Below are 18,104 nucleotides of genomic sequence, written 5' to 3'. Positions count from 1 at the left end.
GAACAGTTTGTTAGCACCATTCACTCACATAGTTAACATGTCGCTTCGATCTGGAACATTCCCAATGTCTTTGAAAACTGCGGTAATAAAGCCTCTCCTAAAGAAGAGCAGTCTTGATGCCGCAGTACTGAGTCATTACCGGCCCATCTCTAATCTGCCATTTTGGGGCAAAGTCCTTGAAAAGGTTGTTTACCAACAGCTCACAGATTTCCTCTTAATAAACAACTCATTTGATGTTTTTCAGTCAGGTTTTAGACCTCATCACAGCACTGAGACTGCTCTTGTCAAGGTGACAAATGACATCCGCCTGAACACTGACACGGGCAAAGCCTCAGTCTTAATTCTGTTAGATCTGAGTGCTGCTTTTGACACTGTCGATCATGGGATCCTCTTACAGAGACTAGAGGACTGGGTGGGCATCACTGGCACTGCACTAAACTGGTTAAGGTCCTATCTGGAAGACAGGAAGTACTTTGTTGAAATTGGTAGCTGTGTCTCAGACCACATGACCCTGACCTGTGGAGTGCCCCAAGGGTCAGTCCTGGGTCCCCTTCTGTTCAACCTCTACATGCTGCCGTTGGGTCAGTTGATACGCAGTGAAAATGTGTCCTATCACAATTATGCAGACGACACTCAGATCTATGTTTCACTATCGGCAGGTGACTATGGACCAGTAGATTCACTCTGTCACTGCATCCAACAGATCAGTTTGTGGATGCAAAACAACTTCCTTCAGCTGAACTCAGACAAGACTGAAATAATCGTTTTTGGCCCACAGAAACAAAGAGAAAGTGTTAGCGGTCACCTCCAGAGTCTCGCTCTAAAACCTACAAACCAAATTAGAAATCTGGGGGTAATAATGGACTCAGACTTGAACTTTAATAGCCACGTCAAATCAATAACATCAGCAGCTTTTTACCATCTAAAAAACATTGCCAAAATCAAAAATATAGTGTCAAAACCAGATTTAGAGAGACTTATCCATGCGTTTGTCTCCAGTAGATTAGACTACTGTAACGGCCTGCTCACTGGCCTCTCCAAACGAGCTGTAAAACAGCTGCAGTACATCCAGAACGCTGCTGCTCGGGTCCTGACTAGAACCAGGAAGTATGATCACATTAGTCCTGTTCTCATGTCTCTGCACTGCCCCCTGTGGCTCGGAGAATAGACTTTAAAGCAGCTCTGCTTGTGTACAAGTCTCTCCATGGCCTAGCACCAATGTACATCTTGGATATGTTAGTGCCATATGAACCATCTCGGACTCTGAGGACCTCAGGGACCGGCCTCCTGCTGGTTTCCAGAGTCAGGACAAAACATGGGGAATCTGCGTTTCAGTTTTATGCAGCTAAAATCTGGAACAGTCTTCCTGAAGATGTGAGACAGGCTTCTACTCTGACAATGTTCAAATCTAAGCTAAAAACAGTTTTGTTTAGCTGCGCATATGACTGAAGGGATTTTTTCTTTGCACTCTTCTCTTTTGTTTGTGATTTTATTAGTTTAGAAAATCAGTTGGATTGATAATTTTTAATTTAGTTAATTTTATTGTATTTCTGTAATTTCTTTGTGATTTGAATGCATTTTTCCTGCTGTGTGAAGCACTTTGAATTGCCTTGTGTATGAAATGTGCTCTACAAATAAACTTGCCTTGCCTTGCCTAAAGTTGACTAAGGTTGGCTAAGGTTGGTTAAGGTTGGCTAAAGTTGACTAAGGTTGACTAAGGTTGGTTAAGGTTGGCTAAGGTTGGCTAAGGTTGGTTAAGGTTGGCTAAGGTTGGTTAAGGTTGGCTAAAGTTGACTAAGGTTGGCTAAAGTTGACTAAGGTTGGCTAAAGTTGACTAAGGTTGGCTAAAGTTGACTAAGGTTGACTAAGGTTGGTTAGGGTTGGTTAAGGTTGGCTAAGGTTGGTTAAGGTTGGCTAAAGTTGACTAAGGTTGACTAAGGTTGGTTAGGGTTGGCTAAGGTTGGTTAAGGTTGGCTAAGGTTGGTTAAGGTTGGCTAAAGTTGACTAAGGTTGGTTAGGGTTGGCTAAGGTTGGTTAAGGTTAGCTAAGGTTGGCTAAAGTTGACTAAGGTTGACTAAGGTTGGTTAGGGTTGGCTAAGGTTGGTTAAGGTTGGCTAAGGTTGACAAAGGTTGACTAAGGTTGGCTAAGGATGGCTAAGGTTGGTTAAGGTTGTCACAAAAAAGTGTAGATATAAAACAGGTATAGAAACTAGATACTCATTTAGCAATTTGACTACTTAGCACTAAAATGAAATGTTTGTGGCTTCAAAGCCTTTATGCTGAGTCGAGTGGTTGAGTGCCGCAGTGTCGTGCGTTCAAGTCCCGGCTCTGATTCAAGGTGGTTCAAGCCCTGCTGCATGTCCTTCCTTCTCTCTCATCCCCATTTCACGCTTTTAGGTGTGAAATGTCAGTATTGTTACAACACTATTTCTGAGCAAAGTACGTTTTTATGTCAATTCAATTCAGTTCAATTCAATTTATTTTTGTAACAACAGTTGCCTCTGAGGGCGACAGTGAAATTGTTATCAACTGTAATTAATTAGTTCCTAAATCAAAAAGCCAATATAGTTTATATTACATCCACAGTATGAATAATTCAAAACAGCCTTGACAGCTTAGAATTGAAGTTTTAAATTATACACCTTATAATATGTATGAAAAGCAAAAGCAGTAAAGCAGTTAAAATGAAGCTAAAAACAAGAGCGTTGCATTGTAGCTTATTAGCTTCAGAAATGATCGTAACTGGTGAAGATGCACCATCGAGTGTTTATGTTGAATCACGATTGTATCACAAGTCATATAAGTCTTCAAGCAGCAACTTCTGTGATTGGTTGAATCTGCTGCTGACCAATTGGAGGAGTCGATGGGGGAAAAAGTGTCATTTTGAGCATAAAGCTGCATTAACCCCGCGTGTCTCTTTTGCGACAAACCATTATTCTTACAACATAGTGACGTGACACATTTGTTGCTACTGACAGACTTGACGTTAGCCTCGTTTACAACTGCTCTTGAAAGCTTTGAGGGCGTGTCTCTTTGAGGGCGTGTCTCTTTGAGGGCGTGTCTCTTCTTCAGCGGCTGGAGGAGTAGATGGAAATGTGCGCAAATGTTTGTTTTGGCAAGTTTTCTTCAGCGACTGGCCTGGCACTTGATAAAGATGAAAAAGATTCTTCTTCTTGGAGTATCAGCCCTTTCCGTTGTCAATGAGACGCTTTTTTTCATCTATCTTACATCATGCCGTGAAGTGCGCAAACGAGCGACAACAACAAACACACCAATAACGTTATTCCCTCAATTTTGTGTCTAGATTGTAACGTTAATGTGAATACTTTATATCGTTGATTTCCCATGAGACGGGTTTGAGTGCAACCAACTGAAATAAGCATGAGCAGGGTAAAACAGACAATACAGCAGCCTAGTGTCAAAGCAATCAGATAACAATTTTATTTTGTTACTGCCATATTGCCCAGCCCTACTTTATTGACTTTTATGTGTTCTATCACAGTGCAGCGCCTGGGAGTACAAAGAAAAAGGTACCGTACAAATAGCATCGCACACAAGTGTTTTACCGAGGGACCCCATGTCCACAGGTGCTGACCCGACAGTGAGCTTCTTATTTGTTGCCGGTCGATTTATTTCCACAGACAAACTGAAGTTGAACACGGAGCTGGAGCGGCGGAAGCCTCAGGAGGCAGAAAATCAGACACAGAAAGCTTAGAGACAAAGAGGACGTACACTTCGTCTCCTCTAATGCGCTTGGGGATAGAGACAGTTACCAAGGAAACCAGAATTACAACTCAGGGACCGGAGGTGAGCGCGAGAACAAGAAACAAATGGGAAAATCCAAATAGGTGCACTGCCAGGTGAGAAGCCATGAAAGCGTCGCCATCACAACAGCGACAGAGATAGTGTTCAGAATAAGATCAATACTGATACTTTTCACCTTGTAACTTTTGGAAGGCTCTGCAGATTGGTGTATATCTTTACGTTATAGGTCAGCTCTGTGGAAAGACGAGCCTGCTTGCAGTAAGACAACATGGTTTTCAAGGTATTTTTAGTATTTCAAACACCCGTGAGACAATAAATGCAGATGAGTTGAATGCCATACTGTGGAACATTCCAAGTAGAATATACGGGCACGCAACCTGGCTTACAGTTTGTATTGCTGCCCATGTTTCTTCCATCCGAGATATTTGACTGAATGTTCCCACTCAAAAATAAATCAGAAACAGATTGTTTTTTCTTATTATTAGTTTTTACAATCATAATGTTACTTTTTAAAGCATTGTATTTAATGTAATGTTTTTATAGGGATGTCAAAAGGAATTAATTGTGATTATTCCGAAGAATAAGAAATAAAAAGTAATAATCATGTCTGTTTTGGTTATACCATATTTTCTGGACTATAAGTCGCACCTTTTTTTTTTTTATAGTTTTGGCCGGTGTGCAACTTATACTCCAGAGCGACTTATGTATTAGTTATTTTCACACTGACGACCACAAGAGGGCACTCTAGGCTCTAAGCGACGCAGAAGAAGAATCTGCACTTCCTCTTCCTCTGGAGTTTGTGGAGTTGTTTAGAAGTGAAACAGAGGAAGTAGAATTCAATGGATTTAGTGATTTGGGGTAAAACTGATGCTTTGGTAAACTTGTTAGCATGTTCTTTATGCTATAGTTATCTGAATAACTGTTAATATGTTACGTTAACATACCAGACACTTCTGTGCGTCATGTAGCTGAAGGTGTTAGCGTTAGCATACGTACACCTATTCACCATGTTCTCTCATCTGTTATTATTTTAAACTGCATTTCAAGATGAAATGTCTGTTCTTGGTCTTGGATTTTATCAAATAAATTTCCCCCCGAAAATGCGACTTATACTCCGTGCGATTTATATATGTTTTTTCTTTTCTATTATGCATTTTTTGGCTAGTACGACTTATACTAGACCGGAAAATACGGTCATTTAAGTCATTTCATTTTAATATGTACTTCAGAAAAGAACAGCTAAATGCATAGAGCTTTTACCTTTGCATTCAGAAAGTTTGATTTCATGAAATTGGTCATATACTAATGGAACAGTAATGTACTAGAATGAAAGAAGATGAAGGGCAAACTCTCAGACACGGCAGTTACACAGATAATCTTCCTCTGATCAAACACACCAGACACGTCAGGAATACGCACGAATATAGTGAAACTTTATAGTTATATTTATCCAATATCTCCTTCAGCGCAAACATACCCAGTGCAAACCATGATAAGCTACAACGGCTACGGCTAAAGGAATTCTCCCTTGCGCCAACGCTATCGGCCCATAAATGTCACACTACGTTTATCTGTTTGATTTTTGATAAAAGGAACCACAGCAATAGACAAGAGAGACGGCGACAAAAGCCCATGAACCCAAAACCCCATAAAGCGGATGGATCGCAGTGATACAGCTTAGTACTTGCAAACGTCAAATGAAAGGAAGTCAGTTTATCGTACCCACTTGATCTGTTTTTCTTCAGCTCAGAGACAGAATCTAAGGGCAAACTCTCCCTCCTGCAGGACCTGACACATTTGAGCCTCCAGAACTGATAAATGTGTTTGTATCTATTGTATTACATCATTAAAATTGGATGGGAGAGAGGTTGTACATAGTAGTAGTATTAGTTGTAGTAGAGTCCTGGTGGTGTGTGTGAATAAGGGCCTGGCGAGCCAAGACCACATGTTTTAGCAATACTTTACGAAAGATGTCTTGGGCTAGAATAATATCCTGTCTCCCTGATTTCAAATGGACGTGATTGACAAGCAGATTAACCAATCATAGAAACAGACCGTCCGTTTGAGTCTAAACAAACATGAAAAAAGTTGAGTTATAGCGTATTGAGAAATGGAGTGGAATCAACAGGCAAAACACAAAACTCTGAACTCAATCTGAGGTAAAAGAAGTTGTATATTTTGAGGATATTCAGAAAAGATGTGATACAAATTGGCGGCTGTGGTTTGATCGTTCTAAGAGAGTTTTTTTGATGCCCTTACCCTTCTTCCTTTGAACAGAATGTGGGAGGGATTGGCTGCTCAGGCAATGTAAATAGTAAAGAAACCAGAGTGGGTGGTGCAGTTCAGTTCTGCAAAAGGCCAAAAGGTGTTTTGGAGTGTTTCTTCCGGGAGGCTTGAGCACAGTAATATTTTTGTCCTTTCTGAGTGTTAAGAGACTCGGGTTTGGGTCTCGTGAGCTTTAATCAATTAAAGGGTCAATAGTGTCTTGGTCGACAAACATTTTTATTAGTTGATTTATTATTTTGGGGGTATTTTAAAGGATTCATCTTCACTACAGCATAAAGGAGAAGGCATGTAGTGAGTTATCTTGAGATCTGGGACTTAATTGAGAGTTTAATTTGTCTATTACTGATAAATACACAGTTTAATTACTGTGATCTCTGTTACATGTTTGAATCATGAGAGCTTTTGCCCGCGCCACGAAGTGACATCTTGTAGTCGACTAATCAATTCACAGAACCAAGAGGGACACAGAGGAGGAGCGCTCTTCTTACTTGCTTTAAACTAAATTATTGATGAAGAAAATATCTATATTTAAACAATGTTTGAGTGCTAAAAACACTGCATGTACTGCACCAGCCGTGTGTATTTTACAGTTTGTCTCAACTATTTGTAGCACTGATTATTTCTGTCAGTTTTAGTCCAAATGGAGATGAAAGTGTTCTCTGTCAAATGTCCACGACAAGTTTCTATGTGCAAACGAATCCTTTCACACCCGTAACAAATGTAAAGATGGAGGACAAAATCTTTGCAAGATTGTTCTTGACATTTGCGCACATGTCAAATTAAGCATGTAACGGCTGCAATGAGAATTACAAACAAACAACCACTGAACAAAAGACTGTATGAACACAGGAGACACTCAAATTCTGGTTCACAATTGGCTGTGCGTCTTCATCTAAAAGCCACTGGAGAAAACAAGGTGAAAGTTTTTTAAAGAGTAGTGAAGGATGTTACTTTTGTGGAGAAAGAAATTACTTCTTTACATCTTTTTTACATCTTGCTTATCCCAAAGGCGCCTCTTCTTTTGTGGCCGCTCCACAGTCTCATCCCCATTTTGCTCTGCACTGTCCTGTCTAATAAAGTCTACAAAACAATCTGTATAGTATTACCAAAATGTGCTATCAATTATTGCATCTATCACAAACCTGAGCATCATCGATCATGTTGAATCATGAGGGACCTGATGATTCCTAAGCCTACTCCTATTTAAATCCATACGTCAGCTTTATGAAGGACTGATAATTAACAAACACACCAGGCTCATCTAATCCCAGTTAAGCATCAGCAGCTCAGGCTAATCCTTTCAGTTGAGCATCAATCCAATAACAGCAGCCCACCTCTGTAGCCCTGAGCACACACATTATGGAGACATGTCGTACAGTTACATAGAGGGAAGGACATCCAGAGTGTTACAGGAATCTATGAGTCACCACTATTATAATCTGGTCTATACTATGACTGAAGATGGATGTACAGAGCATCAAATGTTTCTGTAATATCTGTAATATGAATGTAGCTTTACTTATGCTGGATAGAAAATATTTTGATTATGCAAAAATATATAAAAATAGGAATGTGAAATAAAAGTGTTGAGACATTTTATTACGCTGGAATAAAAGCTTTGTAACATTACATCAAAGTTACGATTGAAGGCAATGTTATCTGCAATAAAGCCAAAACCCATCAGAGGAACCAGCTCACAAAGTTCCAGCAGAGTTTGCAAACTGTTCCAAGCTATGGGAGCAGCATAACTCAAAGCTTGCTAGCTTGCTCAGTCAGTCAGTCACCACTCGAGGGACAAACAAAGGATAAATGCAGCAGCGGCTGGTCCATTAAGGGCGCAGGGGCACACGCCATGTTTTCCGTGTTTACGTCTTAAAACTGCATCTACAGACGTCTGTGACAAAAGGTACGTCCAAAACGACTCAGAATGAGCTCCTCGACTGTTTGCTGGCTTTATTCGTGTTGAAGTGAAATCGGCTGATTTCATATCAATCCGAGCCGGGACATGTAATCAGTCAAACTCTGTTACCTTGACAACAAACACACTAAAGAGGAGTGTTTTTTTTAAACTTTATTACTTGCATAAGGCTAAAGCTAAGCATTAAGTATTGCTTAACTTCTATTCATAAAAAATATGCTTTTGTTATTAGAAAACCCATGAAAGAATGCTATAAATGACATGTATTTAAGAACAACTTTCCATAAAGCATTAATGTCTGTGATGATTAAATATAAAAATGTTACACATGTAGTTCAGAGTAACTAATGCCACTTAGAAGCTGTTTTATGAAACAGACACAAACAATAGTTTGTGTTTTTATTTCCTCTTCATGTAGTAATTATTACTCTGCAGTATAAGTTACAGTATCACTGACGCGTTTGTTTTGCTCTTTACAATCTGATATTTTATAAAGTGTAAAATGTAATTTTATGTCATAAGTATTTTCTCTCAAATGTTATCTGCCTCTAAGTCATTGTATTATCATTAACAAAAGTCTAAATAAAGTGTGTTTACTTAATTAATTCAGTTGTAAATGTGTATTTAAAATTTGTATCCATTCAGTCAATGTTAAATATTCAATTTTGGACATTTAAAAAAAACAAAAACACGGTCATGTCAAATAGCCCTTACTATAATCTGCACCACCAGCCGCCACAGGATAAATGTCACATGAACGCGTTCAGCTCTCTGCAGAAGGAGCGTACAGGAGCACAGCCTTGAATAGTCTTAGAAATCCAATGGTTGTTTTTTTTGATTGAATACTGAGCCCACACCTTAAGAACGCAGCTTTAAGGCTCATTTAGCGCCTGAAGGTTTCTGTCGGTCCTCTCATCTCCTCAGAGCGTGTGACAACATCACAACAGCGATAACCACTGGGGCAGAAGTAAACATAACTCAACAGTGACGGCTCAACGTAAAACAAAGTGACGGCTGCAAAACTAATAAACGTGCACTTTCACCTGGCTTTGTTGACTCTTTTACACGTGTAAGTGTGATCTCAAACTGCCGTGAGCGCCTCCATGCTTGTTTCTATCTTTGTATTTCTCTAATTTCTCTAATTCTACAAATGGATTTAGAGCACCCTCAGGGGATTATTTAATAGAATATAACCCTGACAATAGAAGCAATTGGTAAATGCAATGATATATATAAATACATATGAACCAATGAAACTTTTAGAAAGAGGATAAAGTTGGCCAGAAGAAAAGATAATGCACCAGCAGTTTGAGCGATTGTCCGCACTGTTTGCAGAGGACACTAAGTCTGGACAAAGGCAAAACACCTTTATATAAATATTATCTCCATCCTGCAGAGGTCAGACACAAGAGAAAACTTCTTCTTTTGAACTATATTAGCAGTGTTAGTTTTGGAAAAATAGCTCGCTCTATAATGTTAAAATGCAGACATGATAATTATAGAGTATATTAGAAAGAGCTGTGCATAATGTCATAACTTACATTGTTGGGAGACACAGTGAGGACACTCCTGCTCTTCCTCATGTTGGAGCTCCTCCCTCGCTGTCCAACTCCACACTTTCACATGCACTCCTGAAAAACACACACCAAATAACAACTCTGAGCAACGTAACAAAGAGTGCAGAGAGAGATTTACGACAAACATCAAGCATAATTAGTTATTTTATTCATTCCATCCTCAGTCACACTTGGTTATGGTCAAATAGAACTTCGGTAGTGTCTTATTTTCAACTATACCCAAGCACAAATGAGATGACGTGTGCGACTGTGCCTAAATTCACTTCACAAAGGCAGCAGCTGGTGAAAACGTGAATGATGGTGTAGACCAAAGGCAGAGGCACGACTGCAGGAGCGATATAGAGCCGGCCTTCTGCCAGTGTTTTTGACGTCTCTATCGCGGGACAGATAAAGTCAAGTGCATTTGCTGTACGGCTCCACTGAGAGACATTAGAGATAGATCATCACAGAGCGACTGCCGACTTAAGGGCCCCTGATAGAAAGCTACAAAGTCATCTGAAAGAAAGCCTTTTAGAGCCCATAAAAACAGAGTAAAAAGAAACAATATAAAGTTCTATAAACAGTTGTAAACAGCTTGGCCCAGATGCAACAGATGGCTTGAATAAGTTTGTATAAATATTATATGACATAGTTTTCAAGCTGATTCAACATAAAATGGCTTGAGTTTGTAAATTATAAGAGAAACATTATTAGTTGTACATTTTAATCAGTACTAAATTGCTTGAGATTTAACGCTATAACATTATACAACAGGAATGTTCCGATTCCGATGCATTTTTTAGGCTTATCACGGATATTAATCATCTGAATTTTTGAGGCCGATGTTGATCACTTTGACTTTGATATAGTAAGGTAATTTATTGTATTGTTCAAAAGATAATATAGGCTATTTAGGTCATATGAATTGATATAATATGAATCCTGTAGAAGGGTTAACAGATTTGTGTTGGGAATTTTATCCAGTAATGTACCTCTGGCCTTCAGTAAAGTGCATGGGTTTATTAGAACTCTGTCATTCATGTGCACGTCATGCAGCGGCCCGGATCCGGCTCAACAGAGTGGAAATGACCAACTTTCATCCTCTGGGCACTTTGGACAAACTCGTCTTTGTCAACGCCATTTGCTTTTCATTTTCGCTCGTCATGTAGCAATTTGGTATAATTGTAGCTTCAAAGAGCACATTCTGTCAGCTAAATAAGGGTCAGAACACACGTGAAATCAGAGCTGTGTAATGAGTAAATGTCCAGCATGTGAGCACCTGTAAACGAGTTGAGTCTGTGCGTCCTGTGGATGCAGTGGAAAACCATTAGGCACAGCCTGAGCCGGCGTCTCCTTTACTTCAGATGTCTGAAACATTGTCCCATAAAGCTCTGAACCGCTATTATGCTTTTAAAAGACTAGAGGGCTTAAAGTTCTGTGCGTGTTTATAGCAGCAGGAACATTGTTCACCAATATGGCACTTCTCTAGCTCCCTTAAGCTAGCGCTAGGTCAAGGAAGACGTTTTCCTTTTGCAATAAAAATGTCCATTCTCCTAGAAAAGTCCATATTGCACCTTTAACTATTCATGGACCCGAAGTGACATGACAAACTGGTTGCTATCGTCATCTTGAGGATGGAAAGCAGTACGATCTGCTTGTGTACAGTACCAACTACAAGTCTCAGAAGAAAGGATTATTCTTCTATAATCTCCTCAAAGATCCAGTTCATCACCAGAGATGGATTACCACCATCAGAAGGACCAGTGGACTTGATGAAATCACTCCAGACGGTACAGTGTGCAATTAGCTTCAGTTAGCAGCTGGCTAATGCTAGTTTACACATTAAACGCCCACGTACATTGTGTGGCTATGCTAATAAACGGTATTAGCATACTTGCAGACTCAACGTTAGCCCCATTTCCTTCTGTCCAGGAGGTACATTTTAGGATAAAGGCTTGTTCGTACGGAGAGTGGCTGTGGACGAGGACGCTTAGCTGTAACGTTGTGTCCACGAAAGTTAGTTGGGGCAAGTTTTCGCCTGTCAGTAGCTGAGGATCAAAACCAAAAACTTCTATCTTCTTGAAGTATTGCGGGAATCAAGAACCGGTTCGATATATTTAGCCGTCCATCAGAATCTAACGTCTCCTCCCTAAACAATTATAGGCTAATTAGAAATAAGAGGATTGTTAAGAAGCTGGATCGATAAGCGAAATCGACATCGCCATAGAAAAGAACGTATCCATTCCTGTCAGTAGTCACTGCAGAGCAACGGCAAAGTGACTGTAATGATTGTCACTGTCATTACTGCGGTGAGTGACTGTGTCCCTGGTGCGATCTGGGACGTCCTGTTCCTTCAATACTGATGGATGCACATTGACTTGTGCTTGCGGGGCGGGGCATCAGGGAGGTCACGGGGAAAAAAGACTGAACTCGACTAAATAGAACCACAAAAGAGGGAAATCTGGCATTAGCACTGCAACGACGTGGAGCAGGAATAGACAATATACTGTATCAGTGCGAACGTTGGTATTGTGACTATCAGCAAATAGTATTTTCTTCATGTTTGTGTGTGATATTTTAGTCCCATTCTTAAACCTCAACGACTGCATTCAAAGACACGTTTTAGCACATTTCTGTTCAACTGACAAGCCAGACTAAACCAGGGTTAAAACCAGGCCTAACACAGGACTAAACCAGGACTAAACCAGGGTTAAACCAGGTCTTCATCAAGAATTAAAACTGGACTAAAGCAAGACTAAACCAGGACTAAAACATGACTAAACCAGGGTTAAAACCAGGACTAACGCATGACTAAACCAGGACTAAACCAGGTCTTCATCAAGAATTAAAACTGGACTAAAGCAAGATTAAACCAGGACTAAAATATGACTAAACCAGGGTTAAAACCAGGACTAACACAGGACTAAACCAGGACTTTACCAGGTCTTCATCAAGAATTAAAACTGGACTAAAGCAAGATTAAACCAGGACTAAAATATGACTAAACCAGGGTTAAAACCAGGACTAACACAGGACTAAACCAGGACTTTACCAGGTCTTCATCAAGAATTAAAACTGGACTAAAGCAAGACTAAACAAGGACTAAAACATTACTAAACCAGGGTTAAAACCAGGACTAACGCATGACTAAACCAGGTCTTCATCAAGAATTAAAACAGGACTAAAGCAAAACTAAACCAGGACTAAAACATGACTAAAACAGGTCTTCATAGAGAATTAAAACTGAATTGAAACTGGACTAAAGCAAGACTAAACGAGGACTAAAACATGACTAAACCAGGTCTTCATCAATAATTAAAACAGGACTAAAGCAAAACTAAACCAGGGTTAAAATCAGGACTAAAAGGTGACAAAAACAGGTCTTCATAGAGAATTAAAACTGAATTAAAACTGGACTAAAGCAAGACTAAACCAGGACTAATACATGACTAAACCAGGGTTAAAACCAGGACTAAAGCATGACTAAACCAGGTCTTCATCAAGAATTAAACCAGGACTAAAACATGACTTAAACCAGGGTTAAAACCAGGACTAATGCATGACTAAACCGGGGACAAAACCAGGGACAAAACCAAGACTAACGCATAACTAAACCAGGGACAAAACCAGGACTAACGCTTAACTAAACCAGGGACAAAACCAGGACTAAACCATGACTAAACCAGGTCTTCATCAAGAACTAAAACTGGACTAAAACCAGGACTAACACATGACTAAACCAGGGACAAAACCAGGACTAAACCAGGGACAAAACCAGGACTAACACATGACTTAAACCAGGGACTAAACAAGGACTAAACCAGAACTAAACCAGGGACAAAACCAGGAGTAACACATGACTAAACCAGGGTTAAAACCAGGACTAACACAGGACTAAACCAGGACTTTACCAGGTCTTCATCAAGAATTAAAACTGGACTAAAGCAAGACTAAACAAGGACTAAAACATTACTAAACCAGGGTTAAAACCAGGACTAACGCATGACTAAACCAGGTCTTCATCAAGAATTAAAACAGGACTAAAGCAAAACTAAACCAGGACTAAAACATGACTAAAACAGGTCTTCATAGAGAATTAAAACTGAATTGAAACTGGACTAAAGCAAGACTAAACGAGGTCTTCATCAATAATTAAAACAGGACTAAAGCAAAACTAAACCAGGGTTAAAATCAGGACTAAAAGGTGACAAAAACAGGTCTTCATAGAGAATTAAAACTGAATTAAAACTGGACTAAAGCAAGACTAAACCAGGACTAATACATGACTAAACCAGGGTTAAAACCAGGACTAAAGCATGACTAAACCAGGTCTTCATCAAGAATTAAACCAGGACTAAAACATGACTTAAACCAGGGTTAAAACCAGGACTAATGCATGACTAAACCGGGGACAAAACCAGGGACAAAACCAAGACTAACGCATAACTAAACCAGGGACAAAACCAGGACTAACGCTTAACTAAACCAGGGACAAAACCAGGACTAAACCATGACTAAACCAGGTCTTCATCAAGAACTAAAACTGGACTAAAACCAGGACTAACACATGACTAAACCAGGGACAAAACCAGGACTAAACCAGGGACAAAACCAGGACTAACACATGACTTAAACCAGGGACTAAACAAGGACTAAACCAGGACTAAACCAGGGACAAAACCAGGAGTAACACATGACTAAACCAGGGTTAAAACCAGGACTAACACAGGACTAAACCAGGACTTTACCAGGTCTTCATCAAGAATTAAAACTGGACTAAAGCAAGACTAAACAAGGACTAAAACATTACTAAACCAGGGTTAAAACCAGGACTAACGCATGACTAAACCAGGTCTTCATCAAGAATTAAAACAGGACTAAAGCAAAACTAAACCAGGACTAAAACATGACTAAAACAGGTCTTCATAGAGAATTAAAACTGAATTGAAACTGGACTAAAGCAAGACTAAACGAGGACTAAAACATGACTAAACCAGGTCTTCATCAATAATTAAAACAGGACTAAAGCAAAACTAAACCAGGGTTAAAATCAGGACTAAAAGGTGACAAAAACAGGTCTTCATAGAGAATTAAAACTGAATTAAAACTGGACTAAAGCAAGACTAAACCAGGACTAATACATGACTAAACCAGGGTTAAAACCAGGACTAAAGCATGACTAAACCAGGTCTTCATCAAGAATTAAACCAGGACTAAAACATGACTTAAACCAGGGTTAAAACCAGGACTAATGCATGACTAAACCGGGGACAAAACCAGGGACAAAACCAAGACTAACGCATAACTAAACCAGGGACAAAACCAGGACTAAACCATGACTAAACCAGGTCTTCATCAAGAACTAAAACTGGATTAAAACCAGGACTAACACATGACTAAACCAGGGACAAAACCAGGACTAAACCAGGGACAAAACCAGGACTAACACATGACTTAAACCAGGGACTAAACAAGGACTAAACCAGGACTAAACCAGGGACAAAACCAGGAGTAACACATGACTAAACCAGGTCTTTATCAAGAACTAAAACAGAACTGAACCTGTTTGTTGTCTTTTCATTTGTCTTAAGAACTTTTGATTTGTTGAATGAAAATGTTACGCAAAAAACACCCCTTCCCAACTCTAAATTTTCAATCCATATAACAATCTTACAGAAAACAAATTGGAGAAAGATGACCTTGTGAACAGGATTCATAAAACAAGCGTAAATCAAGACGCTGTTCACGCTACAAGGCCTGAAAAATAGAATAGAATGGGAGAACAGAGGGATGTTTCCTTGAAGCAGAGGTTATTACTACTACTTTAAACAACCCTTAAGGACTCTCGATGGAAAATTGCTCCAGTCAGTCAAAGCAATTTCCCTATTAGAATAAGTCCTCCCACACAAAGGTGACACAAAGAATAATCCTATAATGCCTTCTATTCAGTTAATGCTGAACTGTTGATTATAGAGAAACCTTGATATATCTGCTGCTTCAATTGACATATAATTCATTTCTAAAGCCGGTACTTATACTTAACACTCTATCCCATTAATTTTAATTAGGCGAATAAAAAACTGTAATGTCGTAACGAGTAATAACTATCAATGTCAAACTTCAACCTCTATTTTCTGAAATGTTGAATTATTACTATTGTTATTATTGTCGTCATATCCAGAAAAATGTCTAATAAATGTCTATTATTGGTGTTATTAACAGACGCGTGCAGTTTTGGGCACTAATCACAAACTTTCTACACAAAACGCTTCTAGATGATGTTTGGAGGCTCCGTTTTCACCTTCCACTCAAAGTGCATCGGCGCCAACTCCATTTTCATCACTGCCTGCCCGTTTCCAGTCGCTGTCCGATCGGATTTAGCTTAGCCTCCAGGTAAGGTGAAGGGAAAACCAAATAATATTAACTTTACTAAGATTGTATTACCAACTATATTAATTTTAAGATAAGATAAGATAATCCTTTAAAGTCCACACAAGGGGAAATTTCGTTGTTACAACGCTGTAGAAACAGGAGGAAAGGACAGATTATAGAAGTTTCAAAACACACTCTTAATAGAACTCATATGAACAAAAACAAAAAACTCTTATTAACAAAACTCCTCTCCTATCTTAATATGGAATGGAGGGGGGAAATAAAATACAATAGATAAATAAAAATAAAAAGATAAAGATAAAAATAAGATAATAATAATAAAATAATGATAGTAGAACAGAATAAAAATAAAATAAAGTAAAAATAGCAAGCACAAGACTAGGTAATACTATTAGCAGGTAAGTAAACCAAATAAAAACACAATAGAACACTCTTATTTACAGGTATTGCGCATGGTTAATTCAGTATTCAGTATTGCACACGAATATGATGGTATTGCACATGGTTACATCAGTGTTCAGGGCTAGCAGTGTTTGTTGTAGAGTCTGACAGCAGCAGGAAGGAAAGACCTGCGAAACCTTTCCTTCACACAGCGAGGGTGGATCAGTCTCTCACTGAAGCTGCTCTCCAGAGCGGACAGAGTGTCCTACAGGGGGTGACACTCATGGTCCAGCATAGATGTGAATTTAGCCAGGACCCTCCTGTCCCCCACCTCCTGCACCGAGTCCAGAGCACAGCCCAGGACGGAGCTGGACTTCTTGATGACTCTGTCCAGCTTCTTCCTCTCCCTCTCTGTGATGCTGCTGCTCCAGCAGGCCACACCGTACAGGAGGGCTGATGCCACCACAGAGTCATAGAAGGTCTTCAGGAGTGGCCCTGTCACTCCAAAAGACCTGAGTCTCCTCAGGAGGTTGAGCCAACTCTGGCTCTTCCTGTACAGTGCGTCTGTGTTATGAGTCCAGTCCAGTTTGTGGTTCAGATGAACACCCAGGTACTTGTATGAGTCCACTCTCTCAATGTCCCTTCCCTGGATGTTCACTGGTGAGGGGGCAGCAGAGTGGCGTCTGCGGAAGTCCACCACCATCTCCTTTATGAGACTGTATTAAACTATATTTTGAGATACGCTGAAACTATGAAGGGTTTATTCCTTACACGCACTCGCGGACAGAGATCCCATTGTTCCTCTAAGACACTCTCTGATAGAACACCTGTGCCGTAGAAAGCTGCAGACGAGCTCAAGGACATTTCTGTGCGAAACTGGAGCAGTACAGAGGAGACCTTTCATATCCCGCCCTGTATCAAAATGTATAAATTGTTTGAGCGCACAGGGAAAGGGCGCGATCCGGAAAGCCCGTGTGAGACGCCGACACATTCAATAGCGTCAGATGGTAAGTGCTCTGTTATCTGTATTAGAATTGTACTGATAGGGATTAAACATATGATTCATTCCAACTATTTTTCATTCCTGCCCCGCCTTTCATAAACAAGCACGCCAACACATGTTATACTAAAAAGGCAAGCATAAAGTCACCGAAAGACTGCATGTTTGGGATTGCGACGTGCCGTGCAAACCATTTCCACAAAGTCAGAGCAGGTTTAAGTGTGTAGGTGTATTCTTCTATCACTTTATGCTCAAATAATGCACCATTTCACAGTGAGCCTGGAGTGTCTTTGTTTGCACGGGGTGACAGCTCCTGAGAGCGCGGGGACATGAAGCAGAGACAGCAAATAAAACCTTTTTATAGACAAGTGGAAAGAAGTTAACTCTGTAACAGTCACTTCAGGTCATGAGTAAATGCTTCTGAAATGAACCTGTGGATTAAACATCTAAGTTCTACTTTGGAGGATGCGGGCGTGGTCCAGTCGCAGTGTCCCATCTAGAGGGGGGTTATTTTGTGGACTGTAAATAATATTCTTACTGTTTGAATATTGAGTAAATTATTTGTGTTTAAAAGAGCTGATTTCAAATAAAAATGAAAAAAGTTACGTTTCAAATAAGGGTTGTGAGTGATTTTTCTGCACGTTTTATTTTTATTATTTGTTTCGTAATTTAACCTCAACTAATGTATTTAAAGACATATTTAAATGCATTTCTGTTGGACTGACATGTATGAATATTGTATTGATAATTTGATATCGGTGGTGCAATATGGCAATACCTTTACGCTGTTTCTCTCTGTATTCTG

General features: G+C 39.6%; 1 protein-coding gene across 1 annotated transcript in view; it reads right to left on the bottom strand.

Annotated features, from left to right (window-relative positions):
- The window catches only part of pde4ba (phosphodiesterase 4B, cAMP-specific a), a 266,818-nt gene extending 257,251 nt beyond the window's left edge, over positions 1-9,567 (bottom strand). The window contains exon 1 of the mRNA XM_072439007.1: positions 9,511-9,567. Within this exon, the coding sequence (XP_072295108.1) occupies positions 9,511-9,552 (42 nt within the window). The 5' untranslated portion in view covers positions 9,553-9,567. The remainder of the gene's footprint in view (positions 1-9,510) is intronic.
- Positions 9,568-18,104: the final 8,537 nt, after the last annotated feature.

The sequence above is a fragment of the Eucyclogobius newberryi genome, unplaced genomic scaffold (genome assembly GCF_026437365.1).
Source record: "Eucyclogobius newberryi isolate DKJ021-1_F unplaced genomic scaffold, fEucNew1.0.hap1 SCAF_9, whole genome shotgun sequence".
NCBI classification, from domain to species: domain Eukaryota; kingdom Metazoa; phylum Chordata; class Actinopteri; order Gobiiformes; family Gobiidae; genus Eucyclogobius; species Eucyclogobius newberryi.
Note: the sequence above shows the minus strand (reverse complement) of the source record. Positions and strands in the feature narration are given on the sequence as shown.